Source organism: Mus musculus, chromosome 13 (assembly GCF_000001635.26).
Source record: "Mus musculus strain C57BL/6J chromosome 13, GRCm38.p6 C57BL/6J".
Taxonomy (NCBI): domain Eukaryota; kingdom Metazoa; phylum Chordata; class Mammalia; order Rodentia; family Muridae; genus Mus; species Mus musculus.
The window spans coordinates 11,935,161-11,953,912 of NC_000079.6; the positions used below are offsets into that span (position 1 = coordinate 11,935,161).

General features: G+C 42.7%; 1 protein-coding gene across 21 annotated transcripts in view; it reads right to left on the reverse strand.

Annotated features, from left to right (window-relative positions):
* The window catches only part of Ryr2 (ryanodine receptor 2, cardiac), a 553,847-nt gene that overhangs the window by 382,062 nt on the left and 153,033 nt on the right, over positions 1–18,752 (reverse strand). For all 21 annotated transcript variants that reach the window (XR_003950437.1, XR_003950438.1, XR_003950439.1 and 18 more), the window contains exon 2: positions 10,723–10,842. Coding sequence is in view for 18 of the 21 variants with exons in the window: in XM_017315461.2 (XP_017170950.1) it covers positions 10,723–10,842 (120 nt within the window). In the remaining 3 variants the exon portion in view is untranslated. The remainder of the gene's footprint in view (positions 1–10,722; positions 10,843–18,752) is intronic.

Sequence of the window (18,752 nt, forward strand, 5' to 3'; positions counted from 1 at the left end):
TTAACCCAGAATCATCCCTGTCTAAAGGAAATGCAGGGACAAAAATGGAGCAAAGGCTGAAGAAAAGGCCATCCAGAGACTGCCCCATTGTGTGATCCATTCCATCTGCAGACACCAAACCTGGACACCATTGATGATGCCAAGATATACTTGCAAACAGGAATTTAATATAGCTGTCCTCTGAGAGGCTCTTCCAGCACCTAAGTCAGATGCAGATACTTGCAGCCAACCATTGGACTGAGCCTGGGGATCCCAATGGAATAGTTAAGGAAGGGCTGAAGGAGCTGCAGGGGATTGCAACCCTATAAGAAGACAACAATATCAACTAACCAGACCCCCCCAGAAATCCCAGGAACTAAACCACCAACCAAAGATTACACATGGAGGGACCCATGGCTCCACCTGCATATGTGGCAGAGGATTGCCTTATTTGGCATCAATAGGAGGGGAGGCACTTGGTCCTGTGGAGGCTTGATGCCCCAGAGAAGGGGGATGCTAGAGGGGTGAGGAGGAAGTGGGTAGGTGGGGGAGAAACCTCTTAGAGGCAAAGGGGAGGGGGAAGGAATGAGGGGCTCATGGAGGAAGAGACAGGGAAGGGGTATAACATTTGAAATGTAAAAAAACAAAATGATTAATAAATTTTAGAAAGCATGCATGCATATACATGCACAACATACCACATACACACATAAACACACAGACACAAACACACACTCATAGACACACACATGAAAAATGGAAAAGAAGTTGGGACTAGAATGTTCTTTTTCCTCTCCAACTGTCTTTTCTCTGGTGTTGGGACACACTATCATCAAATACTCAGTCTAACACAAGTTTCTAGAAGGCTGTCCATAGAGGTCTTTAGCACTTATTGGTCAGAACCACGGCCACTAGAACCTAACAAGCCATCCTCATCTTCCTGCTAACCACAGCCCACACCACCAGGCAGACACTGAGCTGATGGCCAAGCATGCTACCTAGGTGTGTCACAGACAGACCAGGTGAGTTTTGGCATCTGGCATTCTTGTCCTTGTGCTTAGAGGGACTTCCCAGGCAAGAGGAGGGCTCCAGGAAGGATTTGCTCCAGGCAGTCCCATCTGCCCCATGCTCTACCAGATGATGTGTAAAATTGTTTCTTCTAAGCTTTTCATTTTATTTCATTTTCTAAATCTTTCAAGAAGCTTACTAGGAAACTAAGCAGGCCTTTCTGAACCATGACGAGGATTCTCTAAAACCTTTAAAAGTTTCCTCAGAATGAATCTTCAGTTCATAAGGCTATGCTGACATCACATTTAATATCTAAGAATTCTGTGAAATGCTTCCTAGATGGAGAATTTCAAGTGTGCCATCTTATTCTACAGTTACGTTCTTTTGTAGCCATCCTTTCCTAACTGGGTAGCAGCATCATTAAGTGTTTAAAGTCTAACAGGAATTATTCACCTATAACTTACAGAAACACACTGTTCCATTCTATCCCAATGTAACAGTCTGCCTCCCTGCCCCCAAGTTAGATGGCCAAGGGCATGCCATCTAATTATAAAATCAATTATCCTAAATTTTCTTTTGTGTGTATGTCCCCAGAAGACAATCTTGGGCTGTCATTCCTTAGAAGCTGGCCACCTTATTTTATGGCCTAGAGCTCACCAAGTAGGCTAGTTGAGCCAGACAGCAGGCTTCATTCAGAGCAAGGCCTGCCTCTGCCTACCCAGCACTAGATTTTGCAAGCATGTGCCACCATGGCCAGTTTTCCCCCTAATGGGTTCTGGAAATCAAATTTGCAAGCCAAGCACTTTATTAATAGTGTCATCTCCCCAGCCCTCATGGAGACATTTCTTTCTTCAAAGCACACTGCCTACTTTTCTTCCCTCTTAAAATACTGAGAACAAGTAGCATGTAACGCAACACTCAGATAGTGGTGAGCAAAAGCGAGTGTTGGGAAATTCACTTTCTTCTCCAACATGCTGGTCTTTCTTTTGTGTCCCTTCTGCACAAACAGAATCCCCTAAAAACTGAAATGCAGAAATAGAGTGACAGTAATACTAGTATTTGTTTTCCTCTAGCATGTTTTATTATTTCAATTAAACGCTGGAGGAAGCGTGCTGTGAGGGAAGCTTCTTAGACTTCTCTAAGACGTCTCACAAACCTTTCTTACCTCACCTAGCATTTATCTCATACTGACATTTTTATTATTCAAATTTTCCCACTTGAATAAGAAGAGCAGTTCTTCTGGAATAGCACAACTGCCATGCATCATTGATGGCCCCATGCATTATTGATGGGGTGAATAATATCCTGAAATGAGAAGTCACCAGAGATAAAATTCTGCTTTTTCATGTCCCATTATGGGGAAGAAATACTTGTAATTAAAACGATGCCAGGGAAACTGCAAGGAATGGAGAGCTTTCTTCCTCTTTAAATGTATGTGCACGGGTGTTTTGCCTACATTCTATGTATGTGTAGCACGTGTGTGCAGTGCCTCCAGAGGCCAGAAGAAGTCACATCTCATGGAACTGGAGTTACAGATGATGGTGGGCCACCATGTGGGTGCTAGGAATCAATCCTGAGTCCTTTGTAAGAGTCACAAATGATCTTTATCACTGAACCATCTCTCCAGCCCCAGGAAGCGCTCACTGAAAAGTCTTGAAAGCCTGATCAAACTTAACAGTGCTGTTTATGCAAGCTGGGAACAAGGGCTAGCCTAGGCAACAGAGAGTCTGAAGCTGCAAGGAATCTATAAGATTCACATACTTTCTGTATCACAAAGTGTCTGGTAGATGCTTTGTCTCAATAAGACCATTAAATAAAAGTAAGACTTCATTACAGTGTCTTAAGATTGCTCTTTAAACTGTGGATTCGATGGTGACATTTGTATATGAGAGTGTTTCCCAAACTGTGTTCCTGTGGAGTCCTTGGTTTCCATCAGATCTACTATGTTAGAGGTGAAATGATTTCCTAGTGTTGTGATCTTTCTTACCATTTTAAATTCCTATACAGCCAAACTCGTTTACTCAAAAATTGTCCTCTTTTTTAATATCTTTTAAAACTGTATTGCTTTGATAAAAAAAAGAGATACATCATTATGATTTTTTTTGAACCCATAAAGATCTGTCTGCCTCTGCCTCCCAAGTACTGGGATTAAAGGCATGTGCCAACACCACTTGGCCTCCTTACAATTTTTAAAATTTTTATTACATTTATTTTATGTGTGCATGCCAGAGGCATGACAGCTTTCAGGAGTCACTTCCCTCCTTCCACCATCAGGGTCCCAGGGAAACAACTCAGCTTGCTGGTCAGGCTTATTTGGCAGCACTTTAACCCACGAGTCACCTGACCAGCCCTACTTCATTACTTCTAAAGTGCTTGCAGCCATGGTTTTGATCCTTAAACAAGTTGAAGACAACAGCTCATGGCACCATATGAGAAGATAAATACTCACCTGTCAGGAACTGAAGAACCGCCACATCAGTGGGGCTGGGGGGGTTGGGGGGGAGTGGGACCATTTGAGTTGACTACTGCTATTCTGGTCTTCCCATGTAAAAGCACAAAAGAGTATTTGGTTTTAGTTTTCTCATGGTTAAATACGCCTGGTCTCAGCTATTAAACATCAGCCATGAGTAATGTCTTCACTTAGTTCAAGTCAACAGCATGGAGCAATCAAATCCATGAAAGGCACATCCAGTGACCTGGTTGTTGCTTAATGAATTATCTTGCAGATCATAAAGTCCTGGTAAGTGGGAGGAAGAGTGGAGCATCAGAACCATCCCATTTCCTCACAGAGCACATCTGTAAGCGACTCCAGTCAGACATGGGTTTTCTATTACAATGACCAGGTCATTACCAAAGCCAGCTAGGGCAGGCCATGTTCTGTAATAAAGTCTACACTCTACACATCAATGTCTCCTTTTTAACAGAACTGTGAGGCCTGTAGAGATTTCTCAGGCTGCAAAGTGATTGCCTTGCAAACTCAGGACCTCAGGGCAAGTCCTAGAATCCACACAAAGAAGCAGGACACGGGAGCACACCTTTGAGATAGGTTCTGTATCTTTGAGATAGGGTCTTACTCTGTAGCCCAGGATTTCCTTCAACTCTCTGTATAGCTCAGGCTGACCGGGAAGACCGGGAACTCGCCACAACCTGACCCAGCATCCCAAGTATTAGGGTTTCTAGTATGAACCACCACACGGGACTATCTATTTATATATTTAAAATAATAAAATAGGGCTCTAAGCACGTTTGTGAGTATCTGTAGTCCCAGACTCAGGGAGAGGCTGAGGCAGGAAGATCAGTAGTAAGTGATTAGTCTGGACTACAAATTATTCATTTCAGCTCTCTGATCCTCCCTGTTCTAGAGACAGCCGCATCTTCTTGTGCAGTGCCAGTCTCGTCCCATAGACAAGATGGTGAAGCTCTGTGGGAATTGATTTGGCCATATTGGTTACCAGGGCTACTTTCTCCTCTGCATCTGGCAAAGTAGAGATTGTTGCCATCAACAACCCCTTCATTGACCTCAACTACATGTTCCATGTTCCAATATGACTTCACCCATGGCAAATTCAACGGCACAGTCAAGGCTGAGAAGGGGAAGCTTGTCATCAATGGGAAGCCCATCACCATCTTCCAGGGGTGAGATCCCGCTAACACCAAATGGGGTGATGCTGGTGCAGAGTATGTCATGAAGTCTACTGGCATCGTCAACACCATGGAGAAGGCCGGAGTCCATGTGAAGGGTGGTGCCAAAAGGGTCATCATCTCTGACGCTTCTGCTGATGCCCCCATGTTTGTGATGCATATGAACCACGAGAAATATAACAACTCACTCAAGGTTGTCAGCAATGCATCCTGTACCACCAACTGCTTAGGCACCCTGGCCAAGGGCATCCATGACAACTTTGACATTGTGGAAGGGTTCATGACCATGGTCCATGCCATCACTGCCACCCAGAAGACTGTGGATGGCCCCTCTGGAAAGCTGTGGCATGATGGCCACAGAGCTACCCAGAACATTATCCCTGCATCCACTGGTGTCAAGGCTGTGAACAAGGCCATCCCAGAGCTGAACGAGGGAAGTTCACTGGCATGGCCTTCTGTGTTCCTACCCACAATGTATCTGTTGTGTATCTGATGTGCCTCCTGGAGAAACCTGCCAAGTATGATGACATCAAAAAGGTGATGAAGCAGGCATCTGATGGCCCACTAAAGGTCATCCTGGGCTACACTGAGGACCAAGTTGTCTCCTGAAACTTCAACAGCAACTTCCACTCTTCTACCTTTGATGCTGGGGCTGGCATTGCTCTCAATGCCTCTCGTTTCCTTGTATGACAATGAATGCAGCTACAGCAACAGGGTGGTGGACCTCATGGCCTACATGACCTCCAAGGAGTAAGAAACCCTGGACCACCCACCCCAGCAAGGATACTGAGAGCAAGAGAGAGGCCCTCAGTTGCTGAAGAGTCCCTGTCCCAACTCAGTCCCCAACACTGAGCATCTCCCTCACAATTTCCATCCCAGACCCCCATAATAACAGGAGGGGCCTAGGGAGACCTCCCTACTCTCTTGAATACCATCAATAAAAGTTTGCTGCAACCCCCGCACCCCAAAAACCAAATCATTCATTTCGTGAATATTTTAAAATTCATTTGCATAGGTAAATGTTTTCTTATGACTTAATTTCCTCTATTTGGGTTATTAAGCCCTTCAACCCGTGTGTAACTTAACATTAGACTATTTGAGATCATATCCTTATTGATTAAATTCATCACTGGTTTTTCTACTGATTTTTTTTCACAGAACTAGTTTTTAAACTAACTAATCCATCTGTTAACCTTACCACTCTTCCATCTTGTTGCTCTCCTATGCTTATTTTGTATTATTTTCTTACTTACCTACTTAGTTGGGTTTCTTCTCACTTTTAATAACTTGTAAATTTAATGCTGTAAATGTCATCTACACTTCTTGCTACACATCATGTGTTCTGAAACACCATGCTTTATCATTGTGTTCAAGAAACAAAATTTCATATTCCTTTAACTTTGCTTCTCCTCAACCAGATATTTATTTCCTGGTGCATTTCTTAATTATCAGGTCTAAAGGCCTTTTATCCTGGGGAGGCTATGTTTGCAGACATGACTGTTGATTCATGTAGGTGCTAGCAACCCTACTACAGCCCATGCCAGCAGTCACAAGCACTCTTGACCATGGAGCTACCTCTCCAGCCACTAACTGTCTGAAATTTTAACAGATGATTTCTGCCTCAAAGTTGCTAGTGCCCCAAAATCGAAGTCCAACTTCCCAACTCTATAGAGGCAGAGATGAAATGCCATTTGTATAAGGGATACGAAGCAAATACTTGTCGTGTTGAATGAGGAATAAGCAATCCTGTCATCAGATGTAAATCCATAGACATTTGTATTTTCTGCAGGAAAATCTACATTGATACTACAAATCTATCCCTTCCAGGAGAAGATGAGCCTGAATAAACATCTTAGGAACGTAATGCCTAAACTCCCCAATAAGGGAGCCCTACCTTTGATGGAAAGATGCTATGGCTTGAGCTATTTCTGGGACTGCTTCCAGGCATTCATATGTAATTTATAGAATCTGACTGGTTATTGCCGACAGTCATTCTATGCTCCTTAGTTCATGATAAATGCAAGGGACACCAATTGGAGAAGGGGAAACTGCATCCCGTTTTTCTACTAGTTAAAGTGAAAGCCAGCTACATGCAGGTGAAAGGCAGCGCTCCAGCTGTATTTACATATTAGAATGAGGAACTGAGCCCTGCAGTTCTGTCCCTTTGCCATAACTTGTTAAATTTTTCTACTTCAGGGCACTGTGCTTGTCACTAAAAGATAACAAAAGCCCAAGACTTCATATATAGAGGCAAGGAGAACATCAGCATAGACTCTGGAAAACACGCCCCAAAAAGATTCTCAAGGTACAGCCCAAATGGCACATCCTAGAAATACAGACAAAAAAATCCATTAAAGTGAGGGCTACAATGGTAATTTGGGAAAGGTAACCCCGAAAAAAGGCTGCTTCATGGGGCTTTGATACACAACCCCTTCCTCTTATTTTTAGCAGCACTAGGCATCTGCCTCAAAGTTACTAAAGTCCTAAAAACCAAAGTCCAGAGCCCCAACTCTACATGAGCATGGGAGCATATGTATATCTAGGCATTTGGGATGGATATAGAGAGGGAACTGGGTAGGAAAGGCAGGGGGAACAGAGATGGTAATCTGGTGTGAGAGAAAAGAGGTGAGAAAGGCATGGAAGTGAGAATGGAAATCGGGGGTGGGAGGAGGCTGTCTGGTAACTAACTAGAGGCCTGGGATGAAAAAGAATATGGGGAGTCTATGGGAGTCACTCTAGCTTAGATATAGAGACTGACAGGGCTACTTTCTGTAGCCAGGCAGGATTTCCAGAGGATGGAGGGGGACATCAGTCCACCCACAAAACCTTCAACCCAAAATTTGTCTTACCTATCAGATGTATAGGGTTGAAGACAGAGCAGAGACTAAGGGAACAATCCAACCAATAACTGCCCCAACTTGAGGCCCATTCCATGTGAGAGAGCCAACCCCAGACACCATTAAGGATCCTCTGCTCTGCCTGCAGACAGGAACCTAGCATAACTGTCTCTTGAGAAGCTTCATCCAGCAGTGGATGGAGGCAGACACAGAGGGACTCACAGCCAAACATCAGGCAGAGCCCAGGGAATCTTATGGAAGAGTAGGAAATAGAACTGAGCAAGTCAGAGGGGTCAAGGGCAGCACAAGAAGATCTACAAAGTCAACTAACCTGAGACTATGGGGACTCACAGAGCCTGGGCCACCATCCAGGGAACATAGAGGAGCTGGACCAAGACCCCCTACACATTTGTAGCAAATGCGCAGCTTGGTCTTCATGTGGTTCCCTAAAAAGTGGAATGGGGGCTATCTCAGTCTCTGTTCCCTGACATTGGATCCCCTTCCCTAACTGGACTCCCTGGTTGTGCCTCAGTGGGAGAGGATGTGCCTAGACCTGCTGGGACTAGATGCCCCAGGGTGGGGTGGTACCCAAGGGGGGTTTTGCTTCTCTGAAGTGAAAGAGAGAGGGCAATGGGAGGGGGGATTTGTAAGGGTGGGACTGGGAAGAGAGGAGGGAGGAGAGGCTGTGATTGGGACATCAAGTGAATTAAGAAAAATTAAAAAGAAATTAAATTTTAAAAAGATGAAGTAAGGTAAGGACAGGAATCAGACTAGCCTGGTGGATCACCCAGCCACCACGAAATAAGAAAACAGCTCAGTGCTCTGTCCAACATCAGCTTTACCTTTAATTCTATACTCTGAATAATGCAATGCAACTTTCATTCTGTCTTCTAGGAAAGAATGTAAGACACCACAAGAGCAAATGGATTAGATCTTCAGTTCATTCGGTTATGTATAGCAAACGCAGAGTCAAGTTCCCCTACTAAGAATTAACTGGTTCATCTAGGCCAATGAGAATGCTTGATTGCCTTTTGGTATACCATTATTGAAATTTGAGTGTATATCACTATGTGAGGGGAGCAAAAGACACCTTGGATGTCATTCCTTAGGTGCTGTCCACATTTTTTTTTTAAGTTTTGAGACAGGGTCTCTCACTAGTCTGCAACTCCTTATCCAGACAAGGCTGTTTGGTCAGTGATCCCCAGGGATCTACCTGTCTCTGACTTCCCAATGCCTAGACTGCAAGTGTGTACCACATGCCAATTTTTTTAAAATTGTGGATTCTGAAGATGAAACTCAGGCCCTTGAATGTGCGTGCATTTTTACCAAGTAAGCCATCTCCCTAACCCAGAATATTAATTTTAGTATCAGAACCAACTACCTTAGCAAAGAATCAAAACATCATCTAATACAATGTTTGATGTAATGAAGAGAGTCAAATACCCAGTTACCAGGCTAGACAGAGGTTAAGAGATGCTCTTCCAGAGGACCTGAGTTTGGTGCCCAGCATCCAAGTGCCCAGGGGACTTGATGCTGCCTTCTGACCTTCAAGGGTACCAGGAATATACATGATACACACACATGATACATATACATGATTGTAGCAAACACACACACACAAATATTTTCAAAAAGCTAGTCAACTATAAAAGCTTGTTCTAGCCACCACAAAAATGCGAGAAAATGTTAAGTTTGAAAATGATAGTTCTTGAATAGTTTTCATAACTGGACCTATCACAGTAAATTTTACAAAAAGTATGTTCTAATGAAATTTGTAAATTAAAATAAATATAAGGGAGGACTTGGGATAAAGCTCACTCAGCCGAATGTTTACCTAGCTTCCATAAAGCCCTAAGTTCAAATCCAGCCCTGTAGAAACCAGATGTGTTGGTGCACCCATGAAATATCAGCACCAGGAGATGGAAACCGAAGCATCATGAAGTCATGGGCATCCTTGGTCCATCTGGGAAGTTCAGGGCCAGCCTGAGCTACATGAGACCTTTACTTAAAATATCTGAGGAAGAGTATACTATTCCTAACATGTATTTAACAACATGAGTCCTTATCTCAAAAAAAAAAAAAAATCTAGGCAGGTGTATAATACATCCAACATTGGTTATTAAATGTTAGGAATTTCACTTGATGTAAATGACTATAATAAACATTTCACATATATATTCACTGTTGTTTTACAGAATAAGAAGATGATGTGTCAAAGGATTAACCAAATATTTGAAGCCCTAAGGTTTTGTATAAGTGAGCATAGCCCTTGCCAACAGTGTTACTAATGTTGAGTATTTCAAGTCTAGGACTTGCTATTTAGTTCCAGTTCTTTGTTTGTATAATGAATATGATCACAATACATACATTCTCTTATGATGGAATTTAAATGAGATTATGTACACCAAGAACTCTATAAACCAGAAGTACTGCACAAGAGCTTCGTAGGCTATTTTCTCACTCACTTTGTGACTCCCAGAAATCTCTCTTATCCAATCAGACTCCTCATTGCTCCCAGTGAGAGGAAGACTCAGCTGCCAATCAGATAACACAAGCTCCTTCCTGCTCATCCTGGAGCTTTTACACTCACTGTTCATAGTCTCAAATCCCTATAGGAGCCCTGAGAGTCTTCAGAGTCCTTCAAACAAACTGAATCACCGCCCTGCTCCAGGGCCCCACCCCCACAGCCTCCATGGCATTACAAAGAAACCTGGACTCTTCACCATCCCAGGTTCTAGGTCATCCTTAGAACTTCCTCTACTACCGCAGGTGACTTTGTGCTAGTGCAGCATTCTGCCCCCACATTCCTGCCCAAGAGACACTGAATGATTTTGTTCTTCTTGGTGCAGCTTTCAAGAACTTAGTCACTTGATTCTGGCCTGTTCAGCCATCACTAACTCCCTAAAGCCCCATAGAAGAGCAAGACCTGCCCTGATTCCTGTCTTCCTAATTGTTCTGCTTTTCCTTCTAGGCCTTTCTCCATTTCAAAATCACGTCATTTATGCACACATTTACTGCTTCCTACAGAATAGCCATCATGGGTCAAAGCCTTTTCCACACCTGTGTGCAAGTGCATCCCAGAACTCTGCAACCCAGAGAGACTCAAAGTTTTCAATTAAGAAGTATAAACATTTCATATACCCCATTTAGCTTATATATTCCTTGTTCCATAGAAAACAACAGAGTGCTCATATACAAACTCACTACCATGAGTGGAACTAGAATACTCCATCAGCCTTGTGAGCTTTCAACCCACCTTGGAATTGGAAGTAGACTCCAAAAAACAAAGTCTGTTGCCAAATCCTTCTGCTGCCAAGCACAGCTTCTGCTGTTCTTTGTGGATGGTCGCCGTGCACTGCAGAACCACCTCATCATCCTGCAGAAAGAAACAGGAAGAAAGGTGAGATTCCAAATGGATGGGCTAAGTGAGATCTAAGAACATAGGGCTTTATCACCTATTAAAAATCTCAGCAGTAGGGGGGCTCAAGAGATAGCTTAGCAGTTAAAAGCACTTGCTGCTCTTGCAGAGGAACCAAGTTCCATTCTCAATACCCACATGATGACCCACAACCATCCATTACTCCAGTTCCAGAGGATCTAGGAGATTGCATACCATCTTCGGACCACCACGGGCACCAGACACACTCATGGTTTACATACCTTTTTGTAGGTAAAACAGTCATACACATAAAATATCTAAAATAAAATGATATGCTAGTTAGTTTTGACTGTCACCTAGACACAAACTTGAATCACTTGGGGAAAAAAATTATTTGTGATGAGTTATCTACATCAGGTTAGTTGGTCTATGAGCATGTCTTCATTATTAACTGATTCAGGAAGAGTCAGCCAGCCCATCAAGGGAAGCACCATTCCCTAGGCACGAGGTCTTCAACAGTATAAGAACGGACAAAACTATCTACAGAAAACCATCATAGAAGGTTGTGTTTATTCTTTCTTTGCTTGAGTTTGGATGTGATGAGTCTAGGTGCTTGGGTTCCTGCCTTCACCTCCCCCAAAAGATGGACTAAAACCTAGGGTGAAAGATTCATAACGTCTTCCTTCCCCTACATTGCTTTTGGTCAGTATGTTTTTATTTGTTTGCTTGTTTGGTTTTAATCACAGGAGTAGAAAGGAAACTAGAACATGAGCCATAGGTAAAAACTGCCACCAAAAAGAGCTATGCAGTGTCAGTTCCTTGGGTGCTTTTTATGTGCAAGAAAGAAGCTGGATGCTGGGGAAAGGGAAGAGCCAAAGCCATCCAAGGCCATCAGTGTTCTCACTGTCATCGAAAGGCTACTTTGTGGATGAGTGAAAGGTGGGATTTTTCTAGTTCACACCCTCCCACACTGCTCAATCACCAGCATTGCCAAGAAACATCAAACATCCTCCAGAATGAGACAGGACCTACAAGATGACACGCGCGTCAGTCAAAACTACCATAAGGAAGTGTGCCGATAACTCACGGCAAGTCACTGTAATTCTACCACACTGGGGCAATTTGATCCTATCTGAGAAGATTCCGGGATGCTTAAGAACACAGAAAGACCATTGGTTAGTTCAATACCTGGATACACAATAAGGGATTCAAACCAATTACTGAAGCAAGATTACAGACAGATGTGCACATGGGGAAAGGTGATCCACAGGATGACCTGACACAGACTGTGACTTATTACAGCCTGGGATACACAGCAAGGTCAACTAGCTCACTATACCCTGCAAACAAGAACCAGCGGACTCTTCCATCCTGGCTCAGCCATATACTAGCAGTCATGGGATCTTAGGCAAGGCCTTCAGTCTCTGAGATGATGATGCATGACAAAGTGTCACCACAACAACAGAGGGACTGAACAGGCTCTGCGTAAGAGGAGGGAGGGTTGTTTGTAATGAAGTATCATCATTTAACAGGTTCTATTACTAGCACAAATGTCTGAAAAGTACAAGCACTTACGTGTAGGGTATGTATATGTGAGTGCGTGTGCGTGCAAATGCATGCACACATGTGTGGAGGCCTGAGATCTAATCTGAACAAGGTGTCTTCCTTAATCCATCCTCACTTTAGTTTTTAGACAGGGTCTCTCACTGAGGCAGGCGCTCCTCTGGCTCTGAAGGCAGATAAGTGTACCCCATGTATCCTCCTGTGTCTAACTGCACAGTGCTGGGAGTGCTGGCATTTGCTGCTGTACATGGTTGTTTTGTTTTGTTTTGCTTTGCTTTGTTTTCACAAGGGTTTTGAGCTATCAAAGATGGTCCTCAACCTTGCATGGGAAACACTCTATGGACTCATCTCGCTCCCATCATTTGCATTTGGACACATCAACTGCAAAGTCACAGAAGGACACATAACAGAGAATAGATTGTAAGCATCCATTGATCCCTTCAGCAAGATGTCACATGACGGAGAGGTGTCCCTGAAGCCCAGCATGGAGGACTATACGTGTCCTACATCTCACTGTAGAATGGAAGAGGCAAGATAAAGAAGTGGGATACGTCTCAAGAAATAGAAAAGAAGCTACGCTGGTTACCTCAAAGCAAACGCTGTGTTCAGCTGGAAAAGCACAATTCTTCTTTGCATTTAAAACCTCTCTGGTGTTTGGTGTTTGCCATTATTTTCTAGGTGGTAGCAGCAGCGTAAACAGCTAGCACATAGTGCCCGCCACAGGCCAAGGCCAGTGTTAACATCCACCCTCTGAATTCACCTCTGGGTGCTCATTAATATGAGTGAACACTTATTTTACTTGAAAAGCCATTTGCTGGGAGACGGAAATAGACTGATTTGCCTATAAGTAAGAGCAAATGTAAAATTCATGTGCTGGGTAGCAAAATAAAAGATCATGAAGTGCTTTACATAATCTACTACAAGATCAAAGCTATATGGTGGTTTCCAAACATGCAGTATAATGAGAAACTTGGAGATGGTGCTGACATGCTCGCAGGCCTAGGAGGTCCCAGAGGTCTCTGACTATTTTGTCTTACATGTCCCATGGACCCAGCCGTAATATGTAAACAACACTCTAAGGTAAAAGAACCTCTGGGGAAAGCTGGAGACTGTCCTGATATTATTTAGTGAATGGTTATTTGAATGCATGAATTAAAGACACAGAAGTGAACAGAGGGAAGACAGGAAGAGCCAAGTGTAGCTAGGAGAAAGCAGAGCACAGCACAGGGCACACAGAGAACAGCAGCTCAACTAGGTGATTGTGAAAAATAGAGAAGACACCCAGTTTCCAAAGGCATGGGGTGTACCTGCCCCTTCAATATTCCCACGTGATATAAAGATTAGTCACATACACACGTAGGAGGGAGAAAAGGAGGCACAAAGGGATTTTCCCTAACTACATATGTTTCCAGGAACTGGGTTATTAAACCTAACATATCTGACCTGAAAGCCATCTCCACATGGTTTCTACAGGGAACTGGTTGTTTTCACCATGCTCATTACCAGCAGGGTTGTTTCTTCAACACATGCTGCCACCAGAGGATCTTGCTAACATAGGCCTTGGGTGGCACTAAGTTCATACTTCTAACAAATGCCACTGTTAAAGGCCACATTCTCTGATTACCCAGGACTCAGAATGGGTCTCACAAAGGCTATGGATCTTAGGAGACATAGGTAGCCTTCTCTAAGCATTAAAGAGGCCAGCAATAAGCAATAGAATATTAAAAGAAGTCTATAGTTTAAAGGTGTATAGGACAGTTTGTAGAAAATATGCCAGGCATGCTCCAAGCCATGTATCAATCCCTGTAAGTGGTGGCACACAACTGTAATCTCAGCCCTGGGGAGATGCAGGAAGAAGAGTCAGATGTTGAAGATCCCCCTAGGCTATATAGCAAGTTAAGGCCGATATACTAGAAAAAAATCAGAACTGTAGAAATCATCTGGAATGTCCACCAATGTGGTGTGAACACTAAGGATGTAAGGAAACAAATGAAGATGAACAGTTCCCACTCAGGAACACCATTGAACTTATGTAACTGGCTTCTTTGTGCAATTTCCCTCTATGTCACACCTTAAACTGGGGTGACAGAGTAACCCAGAAACCATGTAACACTAATGTTCAAAGAAGCTCAACTACACTACCAAGGAGACAGGCTATAGCCAGGTCTGCCAGTCATGATTTGGCTTGAAATGACAGAGCCTAACCTGATAGGCCCACAAAGCTTTCTCTAGTACACATGAGAACAATCTATTTTACAGCCTTGAAAGTGACGGGTTCCCATTTTTGACAGAAAGTAATATATGCCAAACACTTGACGGACCAAACAGCAGAACGCAAGCCACCTGCCAGCTCCCTTTTATTAGCCCATCACTCATCCCCCTACAGACGCTTTCTCCTGAGGTAGAAGAGCCTGCAGGCTTTGCGGAAGTATTTATAGGGAAGATCTGTGCTTTTCTGATGATTGCAACCTATGGCTTCAACTTTGGTTTCGCTTACCATGTGTATGATGATCTAATTTGAATATTCATGTATATAAAACCTAGCTTCTATCCCCGATGCTGAAGACAACCATTGCCTAACACAGATGAGATCCAGGATGCGAACACAACAAAGACACAAGGGAAGAATGTCTGAGTGCGTCACAAGGCCTCTTCCAAGCTAAACCTTGAATTCACGGTTCTTACTTCTGAACCTGGTCATGCACATCAAGTGGGTGTCTAAGGCTCACAAGTGACAGCCATCATGCCTCCTACCTTAGCACATAAAGCTAAAAGCACCTTAAACATTAGTTTTTATATTTGATAATTTCATACTTTTATATAATATACTGAGGTCATATTATGCCTGCTGGCAACCTTCTGTTTAGCTAAGCCCCTTCCATTTTTTTTTTTAAACTTATATCTAATGGCTGAATTTAAACTTGAAAGATGGGCAGGTGCTATTTGGATGGAGGACAAAGAGGGCAGCATATTGAGAAGACCTATGGGAGCATCAGAAGACAGGCGGTTGGTTGGAAATCGTTCCCTGGCTACAAATCATGGGACATCTGCCCTAATGCCTTGCTAGAGCAACACCCTCATGCTCACTTCACAATAAATCATATTCCATAACCAAATTACTACAAAATGGATTGATTCAATGTAGTTCTTACTTCATTATTTCTTTTTATTTAAAAAACTAGCTGTCCATGAAGCACAAATGACTAGCAATGTCAAATTGTCTTGCTGCTTCTAGATAGGCTTGAATCTATCATTCTCTATTTTGTAAAACAAGCTTCAAACAATACATTTACTTTAGGCAAATGCCGAATAGAACAGTGAAAGCACTTTCAATAATTTAGAAAAATGTCATGAAGCTGAGTGTAGTGGAACAAAGTCTGCGATTTCAGGTAGAAGCAGGAGACTCATGAGTTTGAAGCCTATTTGGCTTGGAATTTAGCTCCATTGGTAGAAGGTTTTTGCTTGCTTGCTTGTTTGTTTGTTTAAGAAAAATATACTTTGTTTTATGTGTGATATTCAATTGACACCTAAATAACATTGTCATAAAATGCTTTGATACAGTTTTAAACTTAAGAAAATAAAAATTTCAAATTATAACACCCCCTCTCCCCAGAAAAAAATATTTTTTCAAGATCACTTTTTTTTTTCTAAGTCAGTAAATGTGACAAATATATCCATTGACTAGTCATGTCTAATTCCTATTATGATAATGGTCAAAGGAGTTAGGAAGAAAGCCCACTCTCCAAGGAATGACACATGTTCAGTTCTTTAGGAATGCAAAGTGGTTCTAGCTGCTTAAATACCCAGAAAGTTCAATTCACATGTCTTGGTAGAGTGCTTGCCTAGTGTGAAGATTTGATCCCCAGAACCACATAAACTGGCACACTTCCCAGGATTTGGGAAGTAGAGGCAGGAAGATCAAGGGTTCAAAGACATCCCCGAGACCAGCCTGAGTTACATGAGACCCAGTCTCCAAAGAACAAAAACAGAAAAAGAGAGAGAGAGAGAGAGAGAGAGAGAGAGAGAGAGAGAGAGAGAGAGAGAGAGAATGAACAGAAGGGAAGGAGGAGGGGAGAAACATTGAATGAGACTTGCATTAAAGAATAACCTTGAATGGTTCTCCAGTTCTATAAAAAGGCCCAAATATCCATTAGCTTTTAAGACCTTATCTAACAGTTTGGCACCAGGGAACCACCTACTACCAACTTCCAGTCGCCTGATGCTCCCAGAGGTCTTTTCAATAGTTTGTCTCTTTGTCCCTCTTCCAGCTAACATCTGCCCATCTTTCAAGTTTCAGTTCAGGCACTGGTTACAGTCACAAGCTTCCCCTGCCACCAGGTGGTTTGTTCTTGGTGTTTTATGCCCCAAGTCACTGTAGTCTTCCCATTGGCTTCTTTGGTTGTTACACACTTGTTTCTGTAGCTATCAATATCCAGTTATTAAATTGAGACTGTTTTTGTTTAGAAATATAGCTCCAAACCAGTGTCAGGAATGAAGAGGGAGCCAGTGAACATGAATCCATGAATGCATTCATAAGAACGCCAAATGAAATAAAAAATAAAGCCAAAAATTACTCAGCTCACAGAAGAGACTGCAATCCAAGAGCCAAGCTCAGCATGAAGTCTCTCTCAGTGCTGAAGGAATCCTGCTTTACCACAAACACAGCCTGACAAAGAAAGACAATAAGAGGACATTGAGGAATGCCGAGGGACCTCATGCTGGAGCAGAACACACCCTGGATGATCCCCGAATCATGAGGTATGAGGACACCTTTGAAGGGTCAGGAAATGCTAAGTGTCCTGGAGACTAGAAATACAAGTTGCCAGAAAGTGAAGGGTTAATTTTGGAACCAGAGAATCTAGAATCAGATGCACAGGAGAGATGATGAGGAGGAATGGGAGGAGAGATGGGAGGGTGAGCTCTAGAGGGCTTACCATGGAGCCCAGGTTACCCTCAAATTCACATCCTTTCAGCTCTTTCTCCCTAAACTTTGGAATAACAGGTGTGAACTACCATGCTCAGCAGGATTTAGCAATTTTGACCAAATCTATGTTGGATGTGGCTCTCACATGCATGGGGCACACAGAGAGAAAAGCACTTTCTTCTATAGTATGCTAGCCCTGGACAGTAGCCCCTGACACACAGAATCCTCCTTCAAGTTCTCCTTCATAGGGACTTCTGCTATGTGTAAGTAGGAACACTAGCATGGTCAAAGTTGTGAAGAATTCAAACATAAATCTAAATATTTTATTCATCTTTCCTCATACTTTCATATTCATCTCCCTGCTGCTGTTGAATAACCAGGAACAGAATTCACAAACCATGACAATAATAAGCATCTTGTGGATAAGACTCAGCTCTTTCCAGCTACTCAGGCCACATACTGCCTGTTGGCATGTGTGCCATGGTAGGAACAGCTATATGAGAACAGAACAAGGCCTTACATGCTTTTGGCTCTATCCCTAGGTCTAATTCCATGCTCAGTGAACATAGTATGTCCTAAACAAGTGACTGTGAGCCCTAGACCATCTCTGCTTGTTCACAAATGTGTACAGTAAGTGATTTGGTGAGTTAGAGCAGTGATTCTCAACCTGTGGGTCTCATTCCCTGTGGGGTTGAGTATCACATACCTTGCATATCAAATATTTATATTCATAGCACTAACAAAATTACAGCTATCAAGTAGCAACAAAATAATGTTATGGTTGAGAGTCACCACAACATGAGGAACGGCACTAAGTGGTTGCAGCATTAGGAAGGTTGAGTACCACTGACTTAGGTGAGGCCAGGAAACAGGGCAACACCAGAGGAAAATTTCAGTGCCTGTATATTAAAGATACAGCAAATCTTACTGTAACATACACATCCACAGCACCAACATAAACTCAACCAATCACTTGAAAATCCCATGTAGTCCCTAACTTTCCTATTTCCACATAAATACAAAAAAACTTTGATTACAATTACCTTTCATATACACTCTACATGAGTCAATTATAGAATACATTTAAATTAATATTAAAAATATTTATTTTTACTGGAGGGTACATTATATATGTATGTATATAATATACATATATATTCATTAATACAGGGCCCAGGGAGGCCAGAGGAGGGGACAGATCTGAGAGAGGGAGAACTATGGGCAGTTGTGAGCTGCCTAATATGGGTGTTTGAAACTGAACTCAGGTCCTCTGCAGGAGCAGCAAAAGGTCTTAACCTCTGAGCCATCTCTCCAACCAGGGAGGTGTACTCTTTAAAAAAGGTTGATATTATTTTATTTGTATACTTGTTTTGTCTGTGTGTATGTATGTGTATTATGTGAGTGATTAGTACCCTTGAAG